The sequence below is a fragment of the Melozone crissalis genome, unplaced genomic scaffold (genome assembly GCF_028551555.1).
Source record: "Melozone crissalis strain CALT ecotype California unplaced genomic scaffold, PUWL_Pcris_2 ptg000042l_1, whole genome shotgun sequence".
In the NCBI taxonomy this organism is placed as follows: Eukaryota; Metazoa; Chordata; class Aves; order Passeriformes; family Passerellidae; genus Melozone; species Melozone crissalis.
Genome location: NW_026535820.1, coordinates 37,654,992 through 37,682,601, shown reverse-complemented (window position 1 = coordinate 37,682,601; position 27,610 = coordinate 37,654,992). Strand labels below are relative to the sequence as shown.

At 38.4% G+C, this 27,610-nt stretch overlaps 1 protein-coding gene across 4 annotated transcripts in view; it reads left to right on the top strand.

Annotated features, from left to right (window-relative positions):
• FHOD3 (formin homology 2 domain containing 3) overlaps nt 1-27,610 on the top strand; it is a 374,964-nt gene that overhangs the window by 30,300 nt on the left and 317,054 nt on the right. For all 4 annotated transcript variants that reach the window (XM_054284852.1, XM_054284853.1, XM_054284851.1 and 1 more), the window contains exons 2-3: nt 9,153-9,259; nt 25,710-25,774. In XM_054284852.1, coding sequence (XP_054140827.1) covers nt 9,153-9,259; nt 25,710-25,774 — 172 coding nt within the window. The remainder of the gene's footprint in view (nt 1-9,152; nt 9,260-25,709; nt 25,775-27,610) is intronic.

The window sequence follows — 27,610 nt, the reverse complement described above, 5'->3', positions numbered from 1 at the left end:
GTGGAGCTGCTTGGCACACAGGCTTTTAGATCAAGATAGTGATGGTGTGTGGGGTTGCTGTCGTAGTTGAAAATGAGAGTAGTTTTTAGTGTCCACTGTTAATTTTGGGCAGTAACATGTGGCTTACTTACAGATTATTTGCTTTCCTTTTATCTCATGAATGTCAGGCTTTTTACTCAAGAAAGGTTGTGTAGCATCAGTCCTGGCCTAGGTACTTTGTTCTTTCTGCATCATATTACCTAAAGTGATGATGACATGACACAGACCAGGTAGCACCTACTCACATGAGAAGGGGCACACAAGAGAGTAGTTGGTTGTAACTGAAGTCAGATAAATCGTTTTTGCATTTGCTGTGATCTGTGGTATGCAATTAGACTATTACTATTTTTTCTTAGTCTGTGACAACAAACAGTGACAGCAGCCATGCTATGTTTTAAAGTGCCACCAAAGGACCACTGTGTGCAGGTACAGAAAACCTGATCTGCCTATCTGCAATAAAATTTGAAAAACATTAAAATATGGCACATTCTGAAAACAGCATGGTCACTCTCATGTGAAGCTTGGTCTTGGATGACATGGTATTAAATATTCATTTCTGCCAATCAATTTGTACTACTTTGCTTAGAAATATAGAATACCTTTGTGGTGGTGAGTAGGAAGAGCTGTTTTTTCTGCTTTTTCCTGAGGCGTAATTTGTTTTATTAAAGAAGAGGAGAGGATATGGGAATGCAAAGGGAAAATAGACTTGATGGCCCTGGTAACAGGATTCCCATTGTGTTGGAAACAGCTGAAGCAGAAGGGAGAGTGTTTAAGAACTGCATAGCTTGAGCGTGTGAATGCGTCAGACTCGTGATGTGTAAAGCTAAACAAGGCTTTGGATTTAAAAAGGGAAAACTGAGCGTAAAGAAACTTTGATTTTCATCAATCCTACTCTGCAGAACATGCTGTAGGTGAATAAGGAGCGCACCACCACTAATAAGAACAATTGTAACCCAATCATGTTTAAATGAAAGATGAGCTAAGACATTTGAGTAAGATAAGGATTTTCAGAGGCTGTGCCAAAGGCTAGAATTAAAGAAGGATTTTGATTTCCGCAGTTTGATACTGGATTACTCTAATCTCTCCCTCTCTCATTCCCTTTCTCTGTAAATTTTGGAAACAACCAAATGAACAAAGTAATCTGTCCAGTGGGTCTAGCTCGAATTACTGGAAATCTGGTGAGAGCTGGCTGTGATTCCAGTGAGCGACTGCAAATTTTAGTGGTTTTGGTGATTTGTACTAACACCAGTAAAAAAGAGTACCCTCCTCTCATCTCATACTGTAGGGCCCTTTGTCCTATGAATGGAATCCTTGATTACTATTTGAATCCTTGATAAATGTTTGAGGTGTGCCTACTTTTATTTAAATAGAAGGTAATATGAAGAGAATACTTGGTGTATCTTGGCACACACACTGGCTGCCAACTTGGTAACACTTTGTTCGCATTTATCATAGGTCTGTTGGGGTTAGAAGGGATCTTAAAGATCATTTAGTTCCAACCCCTTGCCATAGGCAGCGATGTCACCCACTAGATTAGGTTGCTTAAGGCCATCCTATCTGGCCCTGAGTATTATGATTGATGGCACATCTACACTTCTCTGGGAAACTTGTTAGAGTGCCTTACTATTCTGAGTAAAGAATTTCTTTCTAATATGTAATTTAAATCTTTCCTCATGTTTAGAGTTGTTCTCCCTTGTCCTTTTACTATCTACTCATAAAAAAAGCTGCTCTCCCTTTTATTTACAAGCACTTTTTTAAGTACTGGGAGGCCTCAGTGAGGTCTCCCTGGAGCCTCCTCTTCTCCAGGCTGAACAAGTCCAGCTGTCACAGCCTTTCTTCACAGGAGAGGTGTTCCAGCCCTCTGACCATCTTCATGGCCTTCCTCTGGAACCCTCTGATATGTCCGCATCTTTGGCTGAGTACCACAGAACTGGATGCTGTACTTCAGCTGGGGTCTCAGGCAGAGGTGGACAATCAGCTCACTCAATCTACTGAGCATGCCATTTAGAGAGATTTGTTCAAAAGATGTTCTTCTGAATAGATTCTCAGGGCAGGGAGTTGGAGGTGAAAAAAGAGCATTTCTCATGATTGTTTGTTGAAAAAGTACAACTCTGATGTCTTTGAATAAACAGAGAAGAGGAGAATGGCTTGTGGGTCTGCTGTGCCTTTTTGATATGGAAGTAGGGTGCATCTGCCATTTCCCTGCCTTAACCTCTGCCAGCCTACTGCTGCCATGGGACAGAGACATTAAAACCAAGGAACATCCACTTGGATGTATACTGGTGCCTATCAAAGCCTTCTGAAGGAAAACAGATTTGTGTGAGTTTGCGTGAGGAGGAGCATGCAGCAGTCCTCAGTTTGTGCAATGGCTCTGTTCTTCTCACACCCCTTGGGCTTGGTTTCTTGATATTTCTCTTGGATTGTAAGAAACTGAAGGCAATAGATGAAAACAATGACTGAATGCACATTTATATTTTTAAAATTTAATTTCTGTTACCTATCTAGTTTCTGAAAGTGGCAGCAGTCATTTTTCAGCACCAGGTAACTGGCTAATTCAACATCTTTTCTTGCTGCTCTTATTTTTTCCCCTGCTATTCTTTGCTCCTTTTGGTGATGTACTTCAATTATGAAATAAAAAAAATAAAAAAAAAAAGAAAGAGCTTTCCTGTTGCACAGCAATAAGGACTTCCTTATGTTCCTTATGAAGAAAAATTACTCTTTGTGTGGGTCAGTGCTGGAAATAAGAAAAAAATAATCATCACTGGTATACTACTAGTGATCTATTCTGAGTCTTCTTAAGCTTGGTATTCTTGTTATATGAACTATCTTTGCCCCACAGGATGAGGAACTAGCCACTACTAGCCAGATATGGTTACCTGAGACAGAAGATAACAAACTGAGCTTCTGCCCTATGTTCCTGACTTACTGGTAGCCTATAAGGAACGTGTGCAAGTGCATGAACCTGTATGTGTTCAATTTTGCAGATGGGTATTTTGCTGCTGAGGGCTCTCCATGTGCTGGTGAGGAGGGGGTGACCCTTGATTTAGAGTCAGGATCAAGCTCTGCAGCTCTGACCTTGTTATGCTTGTTCCTGGCAATAATTGAAGCCAGGATACCCCTATGCTTTTGTGTGGTACAGTTTTACTCCATATGTGAGAAATGGCAAAATATGAAGGAGTAGGAAGCTCTGCTTTTGAATATTCTCATATTTTAACTTTTTAATCAAATGTTTTTTTGATTTTGCATAATGAATTGTGCTCAACTAAGTGAAACTTTAACCAGTGTAGGTATAAGTATATAACAGTCTAAATATTGTTTGCAATCTTATGATCTTTTTATGTACTTCCTCTTCAGCTGTTTTAGATGCGTCTGTCAAATTTAGGCAATTGTTACTTTTTTTTTTAACTGCAGGGAAAACTATCTAAAATACATGCATAATTTATATCCCTGTATATATATGGAACTGTTTGGATGGTGGTGTTTAGCTTTGTGTGCATGGTGCTTTCATGCTTTCCATCTGTTTTGGCTGCAGCATAGGTACTGTAGTGTGTAGGTGGTGTGGATCAGTTGCCACTGTGTGGATACCAGATACAATCTGAAAAAGCTCAAACATCTCTCTGTTCTTCTTCTAGAACTTTTATTACAGAAAGAATGGTTTAATTTAGTTGCTCTACTTACATGTCAGGCTGTTGTTCACAAGCATCTGGTTGTCTCACTGTTTCTACGTTTCTGGTCAGTTATGGAAAATCAGTGAGTAGCTAGTGAGGTCAGTGCTGCTTAAGAAGCCTTTTCCAGGTTCTCCTCTTGTTCAAATAGACAGCTATAAGTCAGTGCATCAGCACCTAAGCAACTACTACTTCTTGAAACTGATCTGGTCAGGACAGAGTACAGATCTTACCATTTCAGTATGAAACTGAGGATGATAATTAGCACATCAGTTACATTTTTAATGAGGATGACTGTGGAGGGGTAGAATGTAAGAAAATAGTGCAGAAGGCAGTCTCACACCTGAGGAGTTGCAGCTGTACTAATCACCAAAGATTAGGAACAGGCCTGCCCTTAACAGGCCACAGCTGTGTCCAATAAGGATGAGTGCTACAAAAGGTGGGTTAGCTGGGTGAAGAGAGAGTTGGAGTTTGTTGGTTGTGTTGTGAGGAGGAAGGAGTCGGTGCTGTGAGGAGTTGGCTGTGAGAAATCATTGAGAAGGTATGGGAGCTTTGCAATATGATGACCACAGATGACCTGTGTACAGACAGTCTAAATTTCTTTGCTTCCTTTCTGTGAACCCAGTGGACAAGTCTAACTATCCACAGCTGGTGAGTCTGACTAAAACACTTATTTTGTTGACTCTTTTGTGTGTTTTTCTTTCTTCACTTGTGTGAATGAGGCTACTCCTAGGTAGTCCCACTCTTCGTAGAGATTTCAAAAATTTCCACAGGGATTCAAAAATACACCATGGATGTTTTCCAAAGAAACTCTTCATTTGCAAAGATGAGAATGTAATTGAAATGAATACATTGGGTTTTTTTATGGCTTTTTGATAGCTTTTAATGCTTATACTAAAATCAAAAACCTTGAAATTTTGCGGAAGACTGATTATGGAGTAACCCTTTGTTTGACTCAGCGAAGTAGCATTATCTTTGTCCCATTTGATGGTGCTTATTTCTGTTTATGGTTCCACAATACTGGTAGTATTCTTTTAATGTGATTATAGGAAAGTTTGGAAAAGCCTACAGGATGAGTTCCATTTAAATGGCTTGCATCAGCCTTTTGGATCTTCTTGACAGTACAGTCAAGTGTCATGCAAAAAAATGATAAACAATTTGAAGGGGTGGGTTAGAGATTTTTAGAACAAATAGTTTTGTAAGATTTTGCAAATGTCTTGAAGAATCTCACCTTTTGGCAGTAGTATAAATGAATTATACAATTTAATAACAGAATGCAGGTCAGAATTTTGAGGCTAGTAAGGAATACTGAACAGTTAAAGAAAACTATGAATAAAAAAGATTAAATAAAATAAATTCCCAAGAGCTGAATAGAAGTCTCATTCATGATGATGTAAACCAACTCAGTTAAATATTCTTTAAAATATTGTTTGTAGGAATTCTGCCTCTTGATTTTCCTAAGAGATGTTTTTTAATAAGGATTTCAATGGGAATTATGATCAAGCATGGAGAAGCATGTAATGAATGAGCTAGATGGGGCTATTTGTGACAGTCTCTAGAGACAGGAGAAGTGATGTATAGCAGATAAGCATGGGATTAAAGTTGAGCAGAGGGGAGGGACAAACATCCTGAATTGTTACTAATAAGCACTAATGAAAGAACATCAGGCATCCTTTGTGTTGAAAAATGCAGGCAATTTACTAATTAGAAATAATTCATAAAGTGGCTTCTCTTTTTGTGTTCTGCATGTAATATATGTGTACAAGTGAAGCTGGAGGCAAAGTAGTGAAATGATCATATATAAGGAAGATTTTAAGAGTTTATTGCCTTAATACTTACCTTAACTTTTAAAGTCTTGTTTTGATCACTTCCATCTTTGTGTGTACTCATGAAAGAGTATAAAAAAACTCCAACTTTTTGGCAAGACTCATAATTAAGGGAAATAAAAGATATTGCCATTTCTCTCATTACCATAACTTCTGTTAACAAATACAGCATGCAATGTACAGTGCCTTAAAGCCCGAATGAATACCATGTTCAGCTGAAACTATGAAAATGAGATGAACATAGGTACAATGTACTATTATTACTTATTTTGTCCATGAAGGACTTCCTGTTCCCATAGTGCTTTTTGTACACTAAAGTCACAAGATATTAGTAAGGCACAACTTCTTTTCGCTAATTATGCAGTATAAATGGAAATTGTGGGCAAATCTCCTAATCTCCATAGAGACAGCACAACATTTATCTAATTAGAAGTTTGCCTTTTGGCATTACTTTGAATAAATTAGCATTTCATTACATACCCTGAACTACTTTGAAAAAGTTTCCCAGAGTAGTATTTAGTCTTTCTTTTCTGAAGAGTGTATTTTGAATTAGTGTAGGTTAATAATCTCCTTTGTAACTGGAAAGAGGCAGAGTAGTACTGCTATTGTGTTTTTAATATCAGAGGGTTGCACTTGCAGGTTCTTTGTTTTCTTTAATCCCTGGGAATCAGAGTAAAATCTTATGTCACCTTATTTAATGGCTTACTCCTTTACCAGGGAAAAATCCAAGAAAGAAAGCAAAAAAAAAAAAAAATGGAACCAGTTTGAAATACAAATACCTCCTCTTGCTACCCTTTGTCCAGTGGTCGAACTTTTCTTTCAAATTGCAAAAGTCATACTCTATCACTAATTGTAAATGAGCTTTTCTGCAGTATTTCCAATGTAGCCAATCCAGAATACACTATTTGTCTTCCTTTCTTGTATATAAATCAGTGGCAGGAAACAGAGTGACTAAGTTTAGGTATTGACTGCCAGATAAGACAAGTGGCTGCTTATTAGGCTTTTCCTGAAAAGGTACTGAGAATCAAAGCTTGGATGGGAAATTAAAAGAGATAATTCATCAAGGATAGACTTTAATTTATTTTCTTTCTAAGTATTAAAAAGAGTAGAAAGAAGATTCCACAGAAGTGCTAAAGGGTGGTAATTTCCTTGCCTTGAGTCACTGGCTGTTTTAGACCCCTGCTCGTTCCTTCAGAGAGTCATTGGCTGACACCTGTGGCAGAAGATGCCCATGAAGTGTGCTGTTAAATATTTGCCCATTCTCAAAGTGGCCTTTGCAGCAGGGATGTGTGGTTACACCACCATTGCCATGGTTGCCTTTTGGTAGACGGAGGCATACAAAGAATGTCAGGTTGTTTTTGCAAAATCCAGAGGAATGAAACCATCTTCATTTTGGGTTCTTTGATTGTCTTGGCTTGAAAGACGTGTCTGCTCGGGAAGGCAGGAGTGTCCCTTGGAATGGAGCATATGAACCCCCTCCCTCTGAATTATTATCATTTTGGAAATTAAGGGGCTTTTGGGCAAAAAGGTATGGGGATAGGAGTAACAGTTCTTTACTAGTGTGTATAAAAAACAAGCAACATCAACAACAATTACAGCATTAACAACAAACAGAACCAGAAAACCCAGTCCCAGCCTTGTGGCTGTGGCAGTTTCCCCTTTGGTGCAGTTACAGCTTTAAACAAGATTTGGATGGGTGAGGGGATAAAATCATGATCACCAGAGAGAGACCTGGAGGCAGCATGCCACTGTTTGACAGTGTGCTAATGAGGTCCTTTGGTCTGCTGTCTTGTTAGTGGTAGGGGATGGAGATCCATGCAGCAGCAAGGGTTACTCATGTGCTAGAAACTGCAGAAGCACTTGGGAATGCTCATGCAGGAATTGGAGCTTCTTCCCATGAATAGGCAGTGAGCTTGATCACCCAAATGAAGTGCATCTACACATACACATGCAGCATGGGCAGCCAACGGGAGGAAGTGGAACCCATTGTGCAGCAGTAAAACTATGACATAGGGGGTTGGAAGTAGGTGATCAAGGTTCCTTCCAACCCAAACCATTCTGATTCTGTTACAAGAGGAAATAGCCTCAAGTTCCATCTGCAGAGGTTTAGATTGGATATTAGAAATAATTTCCTCACTGAAAGAGTGGCTAGGTGTTGGAACAGGTTCTCCAGTGAAGTAGTGGAATTGCCATCCTGCAGTGTTTGAGAGTCAAGTGGATGTGGCATGGAGGAACATGCTTTAGTGGTTAACATGTGCTGGGTTAACACTGAGACTTGATGATCGCAGAGGTCTTCTCTGGCCTTAATGATTCTCTGTTCCTTTTGGCTGTCAGACAGGATTTTGTTTCTAGTAGCACAGCATGTCTGTAGTTTACAATATTTGTGAGCTTGGAAGCAGTTACAAAAGGACCCCCAGTGCAGTGCTGCACATGATGGTCCCAGCAGTGTGTCCAACTGGACTCATTGATGTCCATTTCTCTGCTTCTGGACTGGATTCTATGAGCAGATGGTCACTTACCTCCCTAGTGGTGAGGTAGGACAACACTGTACATTCACTTGCCCCTTGGTAAATGTTGTCTTGTTCTCTGGGAAGGCTTTTTTCCTCATTATTTGTTATTTGACACTGAGTTATGTCATGGTGAGAGAGGAGCTCATGTTCCTTTCTAGTTCTTCTCTCAGCTTCTTTACTTTTCTCTCTCGATCAGTAACTATTTTGTTTTCCTGGTCAATGAGTTGGCCAGAGTTCTGGGATGATTCATCCTTGGTCTTCTATTGTTATGAGCACCCTGCAAATAAAACCCCAGAAAATTTCTTTTCTAAATTTGGTCAAATTTGCCTCTTTTTAACAGCTGGAACAATTAATGGAAAACTTTAAGATGAGGGAATACAAAAAAGAAATAAAGATAGTTTATTAATCCCTCCCTCCCAGCATCATTGTGGGTAGATTTCTGCTTTCAGGTCTAGTCCTTGATTACCTCAGTACCTTTGTAGGAAGCTGGCACAGGTTTCCAGTCCCCCCCTACCCAGGGCCTAGGAATGTTGTTCCTGCACCTTCTGAGGCTGGTTAGTGCCTGGCTGTAAAAGCAGAATTCCAGAAAAATCTGTGATTTGCTTGACTGTCCTCACCCTTTCTGTAGGACCCCAACTCTTGGCTGCCACATTTTGCACTGTCTTTTGGCTATAGCTGTCCTCACAGAGGCCATTCAGTGTCTCAAAAAACAGCTCTTTCTTCCCTCTGTCTTCATCCAGGGGCTCAGAACCTTAAACTTAAAACTCTACTGTAAGAATAGAGAACAGTAATTTATATCCTAAATACACATTGAAATTAGCCTCTCTTTCTATATTACATTTTAAAGGCTCTGTGCTAAAGCCTTCTAATCTTCTCTGTATATTCTAATAAATTTCACTTTGTTGGTTGTGTTGATATTGTAACCAAGCATGATCTAGGGAACGTGGGTTTGGAATTGAGTAAATTGCCAAAAAATTTTTCTTACCTGCTCCCAACATATTGTTTGTTTTAGGGAGATCTTGTCTGGGGATGTGGAAAATGAGAAGGCAATGTTAGAGGTATGTGTGAGAAAAAGACTGCTCTAATGTGATGGTCTGGTTTTTGTTCTACAGCTTGATGACTGCACCCTGCAATTGTCTCACAATGGTACCTATCTGGATCTAGAATCCACCCTAGCAGAGCAAAGAGATGAACTAGAAGGTTTTCAGGAGGATGCTGGGTAAGTAAATGTTTACTAATTTTTTATAAATAAGCATGTAGTTTACTTCATGTGTTCAGGTCTGCATGGAAGCGAAAAGATAAAAATCTTTCCCTTGTATGCCTGTCTGTCTGTCCCTTTGTATGATTAAGAATTTTATGACTTCTCTCTCTACTTTCACTCTTACAGTTTCTCTAAAATATGACATAGTGTAAAGAAATCTATGAATATGAATATCTTGATTAGTCTAGTAAGATTTTATAGTTCTTTGAAAGTTGATAAATGAGGATGGTTTGTTTGGAGAACTCTGAGATCTTTCTTATGATATTAGTCATGTAGAGGATTATATTGGGGTGATGTTCCTGAAGTTATAAATTCAATTTACTTTGCCTTGGTAAGTTAAGTCCTCCATTTATATTTTTGAAGACAAGACCTGTATTGGTTTCTTCTTTTACTCCTGGAATTGATGGAATCAGTCCAAGGGATGGGTGTGCATGGTTACTTTTTAATATTCTTCTCTCTTGCTTTTTTCATATTTAGTTATTGCTGGCACACATGGATTGCTATGACACAGTTTCCCTAATCATCTCTTTGAGAACTGAAAGTGAAAGCAGAAGTTAGCATCAGTGTGTGTTTGTGTAAATGCACATAGGTGATTTGCTTTTTTAAAGAATTTTCCTATTATGGATCTTTCAGATTATTATCTTACTTAAGATGTACAATGAATAGAAAGTCTAGATCTGTTTTTGCATTTCTGGTTACTATTGGACTGGATAGTTGTGGTTATTTTATGGGTGTATTTAACTGAATTTTGAATTGGTCAGAGTTTGTTAACAGTAGGAGATACAACCCTTTTACTTATGCTTCTTCTCCACTTCTGGTAGCTGTCTTGTCTTTGAATATGCCTTATAAATCTAAACTGTGCCTCTGAAGATTATTTTATGTGGAGAAGAATTTTAAATAATATTTTCCAGATATCCACTTGTGTGCATTTGTGTATGTCTTATTTGCCCCTACCAGTTTGAGGCATGTTTTATAACCATTATGAGATAAAAAACTGTTCTGTTAGAAATCAGTTAAAAGAGAGTCTGTTGATAGAGCAGCCTATACAAGCTGAACTGCGCTTCCTTTCCTATGCAACAGGAGTGTTGAGTGTAGAAATTGATATAGTCTTCAGTTTTGTGCATAGATGATAAAAATCACAGCAAAGAACACCAGATTCATATTTCCAACTAACTTTATAATGAGCTGAAAGCCATTAATTTAAAGGATTTTTTTTGGGGGGTAGCAATACAGTTTGAATTTGTCACATATTTTCCCTTCCATTGGTGTCTCTCTGATAATTCTGATAATTTTAACTTCACTGCTTTTAACACCACAGTAGCAATCAGGCACTGCCTAGCAATCAGGCAAATGAGAAACAATTTGGTGCTTTTCCTGCCAGAGTTTGCTCTTGAAATGGCAGGGTATTGTCCACCTTGTTTTATTTATCTGCTTCTTTTGGGCATATAAAATCAATGATATGTTTTGTTCCTGAAACAATTATAATTTTCTCTGTGGTAGCTATCCTGGGGGAAAAAATCCAACAAAACAAAAAACATACAACTGGTGCTTGAAGGTGAGGTTTCAAATGAATTTCTGCATTTCATTTTTGTCCATGTTTTGTGAGAAAAGAAGAGATAAACAGGACCCACCAGAGCTTTGGGAAGTATGTGGGATAAGCTTCTCTGTAGGACTTAACATTGTTACTTCATGGTAAATGCAGATTACATGATGTTATTCATAAAACTGGAATATTCTAGACTTAGGGTAGCAAATGCGGTCAGTAATATCTTGTTTGTCCTGTGTTTCTAGCAAATTAAACTACATTTTTGGACCTTGCAGTTCTGAGAACAAAACACTGAGCTGGAGTGCTCCTGAGCTGGACCTTCTGGCTGCAGACATTAAGAGCTTAACATCAGGTTGCTGTCTGGGAGGGACTGGCTGCAGAAACCATTTAGTCTCTCTCTGTTTCTGTCTGGGTCATTTCAAGGTCCTGCTCTTAATCTTCAAAGCTTTTAATTTTCTGAGATTAGGCTACCTCAGGACCTGCCTTTCTGCCATGCCAAAGCTGCTGTGCTCATCAGGGTCACTGAAGCTTGCTGAACTCTGAGTGAAGGCTTTAGTAGTTGGATATTCGTGGCATTTTTAAAATTTCAGAACCTTAGCTGTGGAAACTCCTACTCAAAATGGCCCAATGTCCTGTAATCTGGCTGGTTTTAGCATCTTTTTGCTAGAAGTTCCTGTTCATCCTGGGCAAAATGATGAAGATGTTCTTTTTAAACACTGTTGAAAGGAGACTTGTAAATAAAACAAAACAAGCAGAAAGCAAAGTCTTAAAAAATTTATTGGTTTGAAAGGCTGTAGGTATTTGCTTTCTCTGTGAGGGATTGGATGAGCATAGTGAAAACATGAAGGATTTTCCTTCAAAAGGAAAGAACAGAATGGTGGCAGTTGCTGGAGGTTTATGATATGTGTATCTGTAAGCAACCTGGACAAGAAGCATATGAGTTCATGCAATTTGAAATGAATGCTATTCTGTTACTGAATATAGTGAAAAGAGGCTTTTTGTTAGTTGCTGTCCACTCCAGCAGAATGGAAACTTTTATCTCGTGAAGGAGAAAGGCCAACGCAAGTGGCCTTTAACTAAAACACGGGTGGCTTTCTGGTCTCCACAACTTGACCTTAATGAAGCTTGCCCTACAGAAGGTGTTGTGACAAGCAAAAGGGACAGTAGGAGCATGTAGGAAAGCAACCTTTCTTTTCAAGTCTGGATTGTGTTCATGGCTCACTTGCTTGTTGGGCTGCTTAGCTGTTTGGCTTTTTTCTCTTGCTTCCAACACAAGTTACTTGGTGGATGCTTCATTGTGTAGGGTAGTACACAATGGAGGTTGTTTAGGTGGGCTGGCTGCTTTGTGTTGGGGACAGGTAAAGCTCCTTTCCTTGGCTTCCTTGAGGTTTTACAGAGAAAGCAAGAATTGTCAAGATGCTGTTGTGTGTAAATTAGCATGTAATTGCTCAAGCTCTCTTTGTGGATATGTCTTAAGAGGCCATCATGGGAGCCCACAAGGTAACACTGTCCTAAAATGGAGAACAAGAGTTTCTTCAGGCAGTATACTATGAGCAGTGAAAATTTCTTCAGGGAAAATATTTTCAAGACTCCTGTTCAGCAGGAATTCTTTTGAAGTACTTCTGATAAATGGCTTCAGCTCTGATGTTTTTGCAATCCTTCTAGACACCCTATCTCAAGCCATTTTGGTTGGGTGAGTCCCATGATAGACCTTTTCCCTCTTGATGGTGCTATTCATCCTGGTCTTCATTCAGAATTTGTTGGAGACAGTGGAGTCTGGCAAGGATCTCTAACATTGTTTTCCTGCTTATGTACTGTATCTTTTCCCATTTTGCAAATAGCACAATTGTGGGAATGAAAACTTTTTGTCACTTGTTTACATAAGGAAGTTGGGGATGCATTTGAAAGTTAATTTAGTTTTTGTCTTACAGAAATGGTATGGCTTATTTCTTGAAGCAGTACTGAAATCTAGCAGATTGTGTGCTGATTTTGCATTAATTTAAACAGAATGTATTTGTGTTTGTTCATGGGTGGAAAATGATCTCAACTTCTGATAGCTTTCTCTCCGTGTTTTGTCTTAATGTCACTTTTACGTTTCTCAGTGCCAACAACAAGAAAAATAAGGGAGGTATCAGGGAAAGATTGTCATTGCATTGTTACAAACAGAAGACTGTGACTACTTAGTGACATGATTTACTCATGTTTTCTGCCCAAATATTTTGATTTCTCTGATATTTAGCTATTATGATGAATCTGAAAAATGCAATTGATAGTAACAATTAAAAGCATGCAACAAAGCAAGAAAAACACTCAACAAAAGCGCAAGAAAAACACTCAACAAAAGCACAAGAAAAACAGCTCCCCAGAAACATCAAACTAAAACACCTGGGCTGAGAGGTTATGATAATTTTTTGGAAGGTGTAAGAATTTCTAGGCTAGCAATATTTCATTCTATAATGCATCAGATTGAGATGCTAAACCGCATTTTGATGTGGATGTTTTGCTAAAACTTTACTGATGCAGAATAAATGGTGATACAGATGAAAATTTCACTTTCCTAAAGAAATACATTGGATGAGTAAGTTGGTGCTGTTCTTAATTACCTCAAAAGATTGAGGGCAATAACTGTTACCACCTGTATTTCCAAATGATACAATTTCATTGTTTATATAAAAAAATAATTAGGTAAAATATGGAAATGAATCTTTAGGTGGAACTGTAGTAATTCATTTTCATAGTTATCTTGCAATAACCATTGACAGCAAAATGAAATAAAATTGCTGGTTCCATATGGTTTCCCTGTTTAGAACAATTGGCAAGGCATCTCTGAGCATTCCTGCTTCCAGAATATGTAATCAAAATAATTACACAAATGTGCATATATTTTGTAGCCTGGAAAAAGAGACATGTGACTTTGAGGGATGTGCTCTGAAAGCAGGATGGAGGCAATTAACAGTTGTAAGTTCCACCATGAAAATTATTCACCAGTTATGAGATTTCTTATCAGTGGGTCTTCTTGACACAGTATCTTGTGAAGAAATGGTTGACAAATTAGGGTTCCTACTAATAGTAAAATGCTACTACTTTTGTAGTTAAGAAATAAATATGATTTGTGAATATAAAATGTATTCAGAAAACAAGCATCTTCAAAATAATAACAAACTTGAATAAATTTTACTGCAGGCCAAGGTTTGTTTTCTTACGTGTTTTCAGCTTTAAAGCTGGCTTGATGGTATAAAAGTAAATCTCTTCTGCATATATTGAGGTCAGAGCCTGCAAGCCACTTTGCTCACACCAAAAGACACAAAATGCAAAGTCTATGCAATCTTTTGAAAATAACCTGTTTTGGTGCCCTGTTTTGGTGTGTGCTGTCTAGGAGGGGTCTGGAGTGTGACAGTAAGCACAGAAATTACAGGGATCACATCTTACTGGGTGTAGCAGAAGTCTGGGGATGTCAGATGGGGGTGCAGTCTGTGCACCTGACAGCTTCTTCCCAGTCTAGATGGGGAACCTTCAGGCAAGTAGCCTACAAACAAAAAAGGTGCAATATTGAATAGTGTTAACTTTCACTGATGTGCTGAACATGTCCTTCAAAGGGAAGCAGAGTTGGTTTTGCTCTTCTCCAAGTGCCCCAGTCTTGGGAACTGTACTGCATCCTTCTGACTGTGAAGGAGCCAGCATCCATAGCAGGGGCTCCCCTGGCTTGGACAAGGAGGCTTCATGAGCTCTCAACCCTCTGTGTGATTTTGGTTTGGGGTTTTTTTGAGGGTGTTTAAATGTTGGGGTGTTCAAGAGCTTGACTCATTATTCCACAGCTTTTGTTTCTCAATACTGCAGCAGCTGTGTCTCTTTCTCTCCCACTTTGCCCCAGAGTTTACTCAGTCGTAAAGGGAAAAAAAACTACATCTGTACCAAAGTACCTGTGGAAACATTTGAAGGTTTGCTGGTTTTGAATTTAGTGATTACTGCTGGCAAAGGAATGCAATGAGTGCTTTTATTGAAAAATAATTTCCACTAAAAATATATTGCAAAAATACTGTTGTGCTTAGTTCTCTCCCAGTCCGTTACATACCAAATGAAGTGCCAAACCAAAAAGCATGTGAATAATTCTTACAGTTTTTGCTAAGACAACTTTTTTTAAAGACAGCCTAATTTGGCATTCAGATTTGCATGTGAAAATAGCTGAGAAGTCCACTATTTTTTGGTGGAAACTTAAATAAAAACAGCTTATGGAAACAGCTGATGCCAGATGTTCTATTTAAAACCATTTAATTTTATTAATGTTGAAGCTGCTTAATGGCTGTGTTTGCACTCTGTCCTCCTCCTCGATGATGAGGCTATAAGTGAGTGGCTCTCGAGGCATGGAAATGTGTTTCCCTTCAACTTGTGAGGAAATCCCTTCCTCTCTCCATAAATAGATCATCTGCAGGGCTTCAGGTAAGGCTGCCAGAAAGTGCTCAGGGCTGCTCTGAACTCCTGTTGGGAGTAGAACCACTGATTTCGAATCCAAACCTGGAACAGTACCAGCACCGTGGGCACTCACTGCCAGTCTGCAGGGGCAAACCAGTGTAGCATTGCCCAGAGTGTGTGGGCAGCCAAGGGAGTTTGTGCTGGGTAATTGATAAAAGCTGTGAATTAGCTACACTTCCTATTCCATGGCAACTGTTTCTGTATGTGCTCCTACCTGGCCGTAAATGCAAAGGTATGTGTAAGCAAGCTCAGGCTTACTTTTCTCCCATGGGAATCCATTTGTCTGTGTGCTTGGTGTGTGGTGTGTTTATTTGGTTTACCCCTGGCTAAACTCAGGTGGCAATCTGGTTCTAATAAAAATAAGTGTCTCCATTTAACCTCCAGTTGTGAGCTAACAGCTTAAACTGCTGCAAATCTGTGACTAGTCCAGGATCTCCAGTAATGAAGCCATGAAAATTAGTGAATACTGCCAGGGTTAAGACCACAGCAGTGCAGCAAAACAGTAGTTTATTTTACATTTACTGCTCAGTAATTGTGCTTGCTAGCAAAAGCATTGATGGCCCAGCAATAAATGTAAAGCCCATTTCCAAAGTGGAATTAATATGGAGAAATAAGTGGTCTGCAAACAGTGTTTTATATTTAAAAATTTGTATGTCAGGTTAGGAAGAAGCCCTTGCCAAATATGATGCTAATGGAAAACTTGCAAAAGAAGAAAGAGACACAAAGTAGTATGTTGATCAGTGCAAAGTAAACTTTTTTTTTATGTACTTACATAATCATATGCATGTTCTACTGCAAGGTAGGAGAGCTTTTAAATGGTTCTTGCTGAGTCTGATTAAAATGGTTGCATTCTGATAAAGTGTAAATGAGTAGGACATTGCTTTGAAATGTGTTGTGCTGCTTTGGATAATATCTGCTTTACTTTCTTTAGTATCGTCAATTAAATTGGAAAACCATACAAGATGAGGGTTTTTCCCTTAAGGTAGTAGAGAATGATTTCTAGTAAAAGGGAAATATTTATGAAAAGTTCTTAGAACTATTTTTTACAAACTGAGTCAATTTTTTTCATTTTTTTTAATTATTAAAAAAATGGTGCCTCTTTTGGAACTGGTAGTCAGATTAATGTCAGGTATCAGGAGCTTTTGTAAGAAAAAAAAATATTATTCAGATGCTGTTTGTTTCTGCTCTGAAACTATGGAACTTCATTAGAAGTTGGTCACAAAATCACCAAGTGGGTCAGGTTGGAAGGGACCACGGTGGGATTTCTAGTTCAAACTGCCTGCTCAAGCAGGGTCATCCGAGAGGCCATTGCACAGGATTGTGTTCAGCTGGTTCTTGAGTATCTTCAAGGAAGGAGACTCCACAACCTCTCTGCGCAGCCTGTTCCAGTATTTGGTGACCTGTGCAGTAAATAAGTTCTTTCTTTTGTCCAGGTGGAATTTCCTGTGCATCAGTTTCTGCCCATTGCCTCTTGTCCTACTGCTTGGCACCGCTGAGCAGAGCCTGGATCCACCCTCTTGACACCTTTCCTTCAGATACTGACCTACACTGATGAGATCCTCTCTTGGTTGCCTCCTCTGGAAGCTGAACAGGCCCAGCACCCTCAGCCTTTCCCCATAAGATGTGCTTCAGTCCCTTAATGATCTTTGTAGCCCTCTGTTCTATGTGCTCCAGGAGCTCTGTGTCTCTCTTGTCCTGAGCAACCCAGAACTGGACACAGCACTCCAGATGTGGCCTCACCAGGACTGAGTAGAAGGGCAGAGTCACCTCCCTTGACCTGCTGCAATGCTCTTCCTAATGCACCCAGATCACTCGCAGTGGTCCTGAACCAAAACTCTGGGTCCCACAGTGTGGCTGCAAGCACTGGAAGGACTCTGCCTGAAGGTGTGGAAACATCAAGTGACTCAGCTGTTGGAGGATAATTTATTTTACTTTCCTCCTTGCCCTTGTCCTGTAGGTTTCCAGTTCTTCTAACACTTTTTCCCCAAAAATCCAGATATTTCAAAGGCATCTGTTTTTCCAAGTGTGAAGAGGTTTTAAATGAAAATCCTCATGTAATGTGAATTTCAAGTATGGTGATAGCAAAACCATATGACCAGAAATTACCTGATGTAAAGATTCCTGGGAGGAATGTGCAGCCAGAGCTTGACAGTTACTGACAGCAGTGGGAAATACATAACCCAAGAACTGGAAAGCATTGGTCAAGTGATATGTCATCTCTGAAGAGGAACATTATGCAAGGTTGACAAAAAAATGTGGAAACAATGCTTTTGGTTTTGTGTTTTATCCAGAAACAATATTATTGTTAAAATAGGTCTTCTAATGCAATTCTCTTCACTCTTTTCCAACTCATGAAGTTTGTGTTTTCTTAATACAAAAATATAAGATGGAGATTTAATTGAAAATGCAATCAGTGTTTCACAAAATGACAGGATAAACATCCCACTCAAAACAATTACGAGTTTTGGGTCTTTTGGGTTGGGAAGGTATGAGGTTTTGTTCATGAATGACAGCTCTTGAAAAATGGGTATTTTCTGACTGTGAAGGCAGCCATCAGCTCTGAAATATTTGAGAGGTTGTTGGAAGGTTTTTGTTTTAATGTGTGGAAATTGAGCCATTAACAAGTGAGAAAGAGCCAGCATGATGATTCAGAAGGTATGGGAAGGAAGTGGGGAGGGAATTCTCACTTTCCAGCTTCTGAAGTTTGCTTGCACATAAACTACTAAAAAGGACAAATGGAACAAATGTTTCCCCCATTTTTAACTAATTGCCTTTTAGAGAGTGTAAAAGTGATTCATTATCTTTTGGCAAAAATTATTACCTTGTGGTGAGATACGCGGAAGACTGCACCTTTTACCGACATTAGTAAATAATAATTTGGTGATATTCATGTGGCTTATAATGCATACTTGGTGAATCCCTTGATTGTTTCACTCCACATTTTTGAGTTTCTCATTTTCTTCCCCCTTCTCCTTCTATCCTATTTTGTTTCCATTTAAAAAGAGGGGGAAAATAGAAGAAAAAAAAAAAAAAAATGGCAACCCTGCCTAGTAAATGTACTTATGAAGAGTTAGGGGGGCATAAAAACCCAGCACCTCATAGTGACAGTTAGATAGTCCTTATTTGCACAATTATACAGACAATGGTGTGTCAGCCAGGATGCTCTTCCACTCTCTGGCATTCAGATGGTGGTGGTTTATAGGTTTTTAGTGGGGATGAGGCAGTTATTTGTTAAAATCATGTTGACAAACACAGCACACAATATTAGAATACTCTGCAGGGAAAACGCATACAAATCTGATCATACTATGTTCTTTTGGATACTGTTTCTTGATTTAATAATTAGCCAGATTTTGCCATCTAGTTTTTGCTTAGGGAATATGCTGGGATTTTTTCTACTTGGATTAGTAAAATTTTAATTATTTTTATGTTTTGGCTTTTTGGTTGATTTTTTTTTTTTTTAATGCACACTGAACAGACAGGAATGGTTACTATCTGTTTACTTTTGTCAAATGATTGTTACTTTAGTAAATTTGTCATGATTCAGGAATGCTCTGAATAAAACCACTTTGCAAAATAATTAGATAACTTGCAAATGTATTACACGAACAGGATGTAGACACATTGTGACTTCACACTAATTTTTTAGATGGAAAAAATGAGGTAAGAGAGAAAAGCCCACTGGCTTACTTACTCTGAGGATGAGTGTGTGTTTGCCTCATACAGCCCGTCATGTACTAGAATAGGTTGCTAGTGCTGTCACAGGGTGAAGGGTATTAGCATGTAAAACACTTCTTTTTAATTATTGATAATATTTCCTGAGCTCCTCTGCTTCCACTATTCAATGGCAATAACATGACCTTGAACATGACAGTTGGATGTTTAGATAATAGTCACCTAAGAACTTCAAAAAGGTTACTTGTTTGGATAAGATTTTCGGGTGAGTTTCAGGGAGATTCTTAATTCCACTCTCCATGCACATGTGCACTCTCTCACTTTAAAAAGACTTGGCTTTTATACAACCTTTTTTTTGAAGTGTCAGAATTTTTTTTTCCCATCTCTTGAATCTGCAGTTGATTGGAGAAGCATATCATAGTGAAATGGCAGTCAAACTGTATCTTAACAGCTTTGAAATCAAAGCCTAGGATTTGTGCTGTCTGATTAATAGCAGGTTAAAAAACACTTTCCTTATTGTGTGTGTGTGCTGGCTTGCAGATCTTTTTCAGGGAAAACCTGATAGACTAAAGTGCTTGAACTCTGGCAAAAATTTCATCCCTTATGCATTCAAGAAGGAACAGTTTGTTTTCCGTTGCTGCTGTGGAGTATCTTAAACTGAAGTGACTGTGAGGCAATACTCCATTGCAGAAGCGTTTTCCACTCCCTAAACGGAGTGTGCAAGTGAAGATGGAAATGGATGGGTTCTAAAATGAAAAAGCAGAAGCTGTTTGCAAAAGAAATGCACTCTAGAGCAAGTCTCTTGCCATGTGTTTGCTTCCGATGGCGTACTGTAGTCTAGGTTTCTTTTGTGGGCATCAGTGATTCTTTCTTGAGCTCAAGAGTTGCTGGATGCTGTTCTCATTAAGCTACTTCTGTTGGAAAACATGGATGTGATTATTGGAGATGGTTAATGGCCCACAAAGAAACCTGAGTGCTATGAGAAGCTGTAACAAAATGTGAAGCATGTGTTGTGCATGTGTATTTTGAAAGCAGCATCTGTGCTAGATAGGTTTTTATAATACTTAGATTGTTACATCAGGCAGAATTAGCTACAGAATTGTTATAGGGTAAGTTGTCAGATTAGGCTGATGTTAAATGCTGTCCAAGTCTGGAAATAGTTTCAGTGTTATCAGGTTGAAGTTAGTTTTCCATCCAGCCTCTGCCTTCTTTGGGATAAACAGGCACCAGCTCATGGTGTTAGTTTAGCTGGGTTCAGTAGCCTGATGTGTTGGCTTTGGGAGTGGTTCTGAAGGGTAATGAAAAAATCATCTGATTATTTCAAGAGAGCCTTGGTGTCAGGTAAATGTGTGCCTGGATCATCTCATTCCCTCTGGTTCAGATTTGGCCTTCCTGTGAGTGATTGACTGATACTGCACTTCATAGCAGTGTGGAAAACTAAATATGGGGAGGGCTGGAGGCTAGGGGAGCAGCAAACCTTCCCATCTAATAAAAACTAAATAATGAAAATACAAGTTTTATATACTGTTTTCCAGTATATGATTTTATTTTCCTTTATTTTCCTTGATTTGGTTAAACTTAGGAGGGCAGACCTGTAGGTTTTGTTTATTCCACAAGTTAAAAGCAGGCTGCAGCTGGGAACCACTTGCTCTTTACAGTGCTCCTCTAAAGTAGGGTGAGGAGGGGCCTCAGCTCTGCTGTTAGCCCAGTGCAGGGGGAAGGGTAAAGTCTGTTCTCTGGACCCCCCATTCTTACAATCCCTTTACTGTTATTGTCTGTTTGAATTGAAACTTCTAGTATTCATTTTCCACCACATCTAGGCTATATTTCCAGAATATTGACTGGGATATGAGGGAAAGGACACTGATTAAATATCCAAACTTCTATGTGCACAAACAAGCTACTTTGTAATTCTCAAAGGTTTTGCATAATTGTACTTTCTAGCACAGCAAATGATTTTTCTCTCTGAGTTATCTTCAAGAATTATCTGTGTCTACAACTGACTGATAACACTAATCTTAATGGATGAAATCCCTGCTTGGAACAGAGTACAATGAGAGTCGTGGGAATATGCTACTTGAAAATTGCTCTGAGGGTAGGATACAGTTACCTATTATAATCTATTTATTTATTTTTAAAAAGTCCCAAAAAACCAGAGTTACCCCAAAAAGATGCATCACTCTTCGTTGCTGTGTTGCCATATGAATGTGTGTAGCACTGCATGAAAGATTAAAATCCAAGTTTGCCTTTATGGGATAATGTTTTTTGAAATACTTTAAATATTTCTGAAATAGAAGAGTGTACAGACCCTGGTTAAGAGCAGAGATTGGACACTCTACATTAACTGAAAAGATCCAAATGGTCGGTGAGCTTAAAATCATGGCTTCTAACAGCATTGTACTCAGCTTCTGCTTACGATGGCCTTTTCATGATTGAGATGTCTGCAACAGATTTTATTTTTTGAGCAAATACAATGAAGAATAGTAAGTTTACTTGTCTGTGTGACTATAGAGCGTTATTAAAACCATTGCAGTTTGTCTGCTGCTGTGCTGTACAACTGTAGCTTTTTCAATGGTTGTCAAGTATTGTGTAGAAAGCAGGAGGAGCACAGAAGGGCATAGCGTGGCCTTTTGTAGAATTAACACCTTTAATCTAATGAATTTTCTTCATTAAGTTATTAAACAATCATTAAGAAAGTTAGAAAAGTGATTTTTCTACTTTGGTTTTAAATGATAAAATAATGTATTTTCAGAATCTAGGGATTTTTTGAAGCTAAATTTTTTAAATTGAAATCTCTAGCCCTTTGGAAGAACATTAGGAAGTCTGAATAGTTGCTTCCTGAAAGAAACGTTGAAATAGAAATTGTATGTTAATTGATCTTTTCTCCTATTTTACAAAGATGAGCTTTGTCAAGCAATGATTGTGGTCTGTCTTGCTAATAACCTTAATGAATCTTAATTAGATATTTACATAAAAGTCCCATTTTTCATACCAGCAGGTCTTTAGTGTAGGTCTGAGAAGAAGGATGTCATGTCTTAATAAAATAAACTCTCTTAAAATTTCCTTTCAAAGTGTCCTTGAAACATTGAGAGGAGACTGTGTGTTGGTTTCTTTTAATGTGTGATTTTAGTGTGAAATGATTATTACTTTGTTAATGCTTTTTCCCCTCTGTATGCCTAATAAAATTCTTAGTATATTTCATCTGGTCAAAGGATTGCTTAGCTCAGACATAGGCTTTGCTTCAAAACAAGTAACTGTTTAAGACTGTCAATTGAGATACTATTTTCAAAATGTCACTTAAATCAAGACTTGAAAATGTATAATTGAGGGAAACTATTTGTAATGTGGTACAAAAACAATGACAAAATAAAGCATTTATATTCCATGAGACAGGCCCTCAGTGAGCTGTTGGCATTTACTTTAATTTATTAGAGAAATTGAATATAGAAAAAGTTTTGTGTCTTGGTAACTCCAAAGATTAGAAGTTAATCTTATTGCAGTAATGATTCTGATCTCAATACAGATCAGCAGAATGCTATTTCAGGACAATTTGTGAAACTTACCTACTCTTCTGTTGCCAAGTTTCAGTTATTAAATTAACTCTGTTAAATACTTACTGGATTTTTTTAAATAAACAGTAGCCAACTGCACTCACTGAAACATTTTTTTTAAAGACATATCAATAAAAAGATAAGCCTTAGTTAAGAGTAGATTACAAACTTTGTTACATGTCTAGACTTTGTTTGGAATAAATGAACCTTGTTTGTTGGAAATATTCTTCTGTGTATTTTTGAACCTACATTGTTTTTAATTCAAATGCCTTGTCTGTCCTGTGGTACCCCCTTCCCTGTCCTGATATCATGGCAAGCTTGCCTACAGGCGTTCTTTCTAGTACTATTTGGCCAGTAGTTCATGAGTCTGTGAAATCGTGGATGGATCTCAAGTTAGCCTTTTTTTTTTTTTTTAATTTATTATTGTACTATACTTTCCAGGAAACTGGTATGTGTAGTATCACGGATGCAGTAATTTTCAGAGGTGATCTTCATTTTGCAAAAGTATTATTCATATTGAATGATAGTCAAAAGTATTCATCAGGAAATTGCGTAATTTCTAATATTTTACATGTGACTGGTCTTATTAGAATTAGCTGCTCTGTGGTAAATCTAGTATGCCTAAACCGCACAAAATGTCTCTGTGGTGACGATCATGGTGTGGCCTGGGGGGAAGGGGGGAAATACAGCATCATAAGTGAGTCTTCATCTTTGTAATTTCTGGGGCTTGAATCATACTGATTTTGGTAGGCTAGAAAAATTGCCAGTGCATCTCCAGTGGGAGATAAAAATTAATGTTTGCGTGTGTGAGAATTTTCTGTCCTGGGAGGTATTACAGTTGCAACAATAGTGTAGAACAGAGCCTGCAGAAGAGAGCTTGCTCTAGGTTTTGCTTTAAGTTTTCAGGGGTCTTTGTAAGGAGGTGAGGTTGAGGAGGAAGTAGCATCACTTTTGAAGCTTGGAGAACTACCAAAAAAATAAAGGCCTTGTTTAGACTGTGAAACATTGTGCATTGGGTTTTGAGAAAAGGAGGAGAAAACTATTAAATTGTAATGCGCCTGAATCTCTACAGGCCGTAAAATGCTGCTGATATCTCAGTTTCTTTTAGTTGAACAGTTTTTCAGGATGGGAAGAATAATATATGTCTGATTATATGAACTTCCTTTTTCTTTGCTAATTCTGGGCTATCCTTTTACAGTTTTGAAATAAACAATCTTGACTCAATTCTTCCATTTTCTGATTTTATCTTGGAGGAGTTATATATGTCAGGTGTGTCAACAAGTCCATGAAAGAAGGGAGATCAAGAGAAGCAGCTTCTGTACAGAATCAGATGTTGTGAAGGGCAAGAGGTTTCGTCAAAAATTCTTCACTAACTTGGCAAATTCAATATTCTGGAGGAATCCTGGCATTCCTGTGGGGAGGAGCAGCTGTTAAAATCTGCAGAATTTGAATGCAGGCAAAGACTATGTCCTACCAGAACAAAAGGAGGCGTTTAGGTGGACAGAGTCAATCCTAAACCTGGAACTGCTCTAGGGAATTTCACAGTCCGAACTACAGCCTGCTTTTGTGGGGGCAATAGCATATCCTGCTTCGAACTTCAAATTATTAAGAGAAGGGTGACATTTTGCCCACTAATGATGTCCAAATGGATCCTTTAAAGAGTAATTTTGATTAAAGGTTTTTGGTTTTGCTATTTTTTAAAAAAACCCTCTGTTTAACTTTTTTTTTTTTAGTCTATAGAAAAATCAATTATTGAAACTGAAATAAAGTCCTCTATTAGCAGGTACACAGGTCAACATCACCTTTTATCAGGTCCTTACTTTTCTTTGTTTTCCCTTATATTTTCCTAAGGGCAATATTTTTCTGAAAATACCTGTCACTACTTTCCTTCCTTTCCTCCCCTGAAAATCTTTCGGAGAAGTATAATAAAAAATTTTCCTTAGTGTTTTCATGAAAATAATGAAAAATATTTTGTTCTGCAAAATAACTGTGGGCAGGAAAACAGTAAGGTGGGGAAGAACTTCTGTTATTACTAGAAAACTGCATAAGATTCTGCTGGGTGTCTGTGTCAAGGGTTTGGGCCTGAATCCTCTCAGCAGGGTAGCAAAATATGTAACTGAGAAAGGTTGTGCTGGTTTGTGCTCTAACTTGTATGTTGAATTGGGTCTACAGTTCGCATGACAACTAAGCTTCATTCTAAAAACAGTGTGTCCTCATGAGTGTTTTCCCACAATAAATTGACTGAATCACAGAATGGCTGAGTAGGAAGGGACCTCTGGAGTTTATCTGGGTCACCTAGAGCCACTTGTCCAGGAATTGCCTTTTTAGTTTCAGAAAACAGAGGGAGAATACAATGCTGTACAAGCATAAAAGACACTTGGCTTTTCTTACTCTCCCACCTTCCATCAGGTGAGTGGGTTGGATGAAGAGACAAGGTGCTGTTGGTGCTCTCATGTCAGTGTGCAGGTGTAGCACCTAGAAATCAAAAACTGTGCTCTTGTCCCAGTTGAAGAAATGCAACTAAAGGTAAATTGAGTGAAAACCAAATGAGGTATTTAGCAGCTAATTAAAATAGTCATTCCATTTAAGCCTGGTATGCAACTGAGAGTCAGAGTGGAAAAGGACCTCAGTTTTGCCTCTTTACATGAAAAACATAGCTACTTTTGTGCTCTAAAAATGCATTAGGCTACATAGGCAGGCAGATCTGTCAAAGTGTAAATGATTTGTTTAACCTTGGATTTTCTTTTAATGCTTAATTATGCTTAGCATTAAAGTATTTCTGTGAAAACTAAAATGTGCAGTCATCACTTGATACTTCTCTAACAGTTTCCATTGTGGTGTGCTGTCCTTGGCAATTGTCCAGATGCCTGCCCAGCTCTTCTCTCGCTCCCTGTCCTCAGCAAAAGGGAGGGGAAATAGGATAAGAAAACTTGTTGTTTGAGATAAAGATGGAGAGATCCCTTAACCATTGCTATCATAGTCAAAACAGTCTTGATGAGGAATATTAATTTATTGCAAATTGAAGTCGATTATGAGAAACAAAGACAAAATTTCTGATGTCTTCCTTTCCCTCCCACCCTTTTTTTCCTAGATTCAACTTGACTTGTTTATTTCCAGTTCCTCTTCTTTCTCACTATACCTTTACTTACTTTTCTTCTCATTTTAGGAGGGGCAAGAAGCACAGCATAATTCTGAGGACCCAGCTCTCAGTGAGAGTCCATGCCTGCATTGGTAAGTTAAGTTCCACATGTCTGAAAGAGAACAAATAAACAGAATTGATTTCCAAGAAGCAAATCTGGGGAGTATGAATTGCACTTGGCTGTGTTCCAAATTGACAGTAATGGCCAATAAATTGATTTTATTATTTTGTTTGTTGCATGCTGCTATTAGGTTGTATTAACTACACTATCCTTAAAGCATGTTAAATATCGCTGGGAAGTATAGCATTTGGCAGTGATGTCAGATGGTTGGGTGATTCTTTGAAGAATCTTCAGTTGTCTGTCTTGTCACAGCCTTTGTGTGCACCTGAAAAAGACTGTGTTCTGGATTGGGATCTGAAGAATTGTTGGCTGACAGCTATCTGCTATATTTTAATAGCATATAAAGTTTATTATTTCACATCTTGCAGATCTTGGCTGCATATTTGTCATTATCACACTGTCACTGTCTTAAAAACCCTGGTTAGAACAATGCTGTCACAAGGAAAAGTCCAATGAAAGTCATAATGTGTATGTCAAAAGAGCTTTAAGGTTCCATGAAAGGAGGCTGATGGTGTTAATATGTTCTCTATGAAAGGTCTGGGATGGTGTTAATGTGCTCTCCAGCATGCTACAGAGCAGAATGTTTGAGTGTCAGTGGAAAATCTAACGCTCATGTTGTGGTGACAGTATGACAGATTCTATGGGTGGCTGGTTTAAAACAAAAAAAATTAGAAATCCTGTATGTCTGTGCCACAGTTGTCTTCCGCTTCTCCATAGTAGATTCAACAGTGTAATATGTTTAACTTGTTGGTCTTGGTTCAAGATATCATAGCTGAAGCCTTGAAATATATCTTCCTTCAAGAAGAGGAGAAAGTCAAAGTTTTATGTCATTTCTACAGTGACTTTGGAGGGATTCAGGCTTTAAATACAGCTAAACCTTTTCCCCTGCCCCCAGGATATGTTATGAAATGGCATTTCTGAGAATTTGAACTGAGCATAAGCAACCTACAGAATTCCACAAATACCTCTCATTGAGAACAATTTCTAGGCTGCCTTGTGCGGGAAGTTTCTCCTCTACTACCATTGACTTGAGGAAGAACAGTAGAGCAACCGTACGTGTTAAGTGTTAGAGAAGGAACAGAGATGATGCAAAGTATAAACTGATTTTATAAATGTGAGTGAAATTAAGAACAGCTTGTAGAAGATTGTTCTTGTTAGGTCTGGAAGTATATTTGGCAAAACAGACCAGTACAGCAAGACAAGATTTGATAAGTTTCCCAGACTGAGGTTTTATAAAAAGAATTTTCATGTAATTTTTTTTTCTGCAGAGTGCAGCCATCGAGGAATTGGAGCACATAAGGTTCTGAGTGTCGACGTGTGGTTGCATTGTTGTTATCTGTTTTCATTCAAGCTTACTGTGGGCAATTAGCCATATTACCGTGCATGTATCTTAATTGTTCCTGTATGAAAGTGTAATCCCTTGTCAGGTGCTGTTGCTCTCTGGCGGCAGTGATGCATTCAGCAGTGAGTACAGAGGAAGCCAGGCTGCAAAACTTGAGTCCACATTTCAAACTCCTAGAGAAGAGGTGTGTTTGGATATGGGCTTTTGGCTTGGTTCATTATAGTCAGAAAAGCCAAATGCAAGTTCTGGATCTAATTTCCATCCCCCCTGCTGAAGTTTAGATTTTTGGGGTAAGGTTTTGTTTCAGCCCCTAGCTTGATGTAATGTAGTTTCTTTTCTCTTATTTTCTTTTTCATTTCTTTTCATATCGAGTTTGTCTTATTTTTTTGGTATGGGATAGTTTGAACAAGTCAGGGAACATTCTGTGTTTCTTACTACTGGCACTGTTTGCAGAGCTGTGCCTGG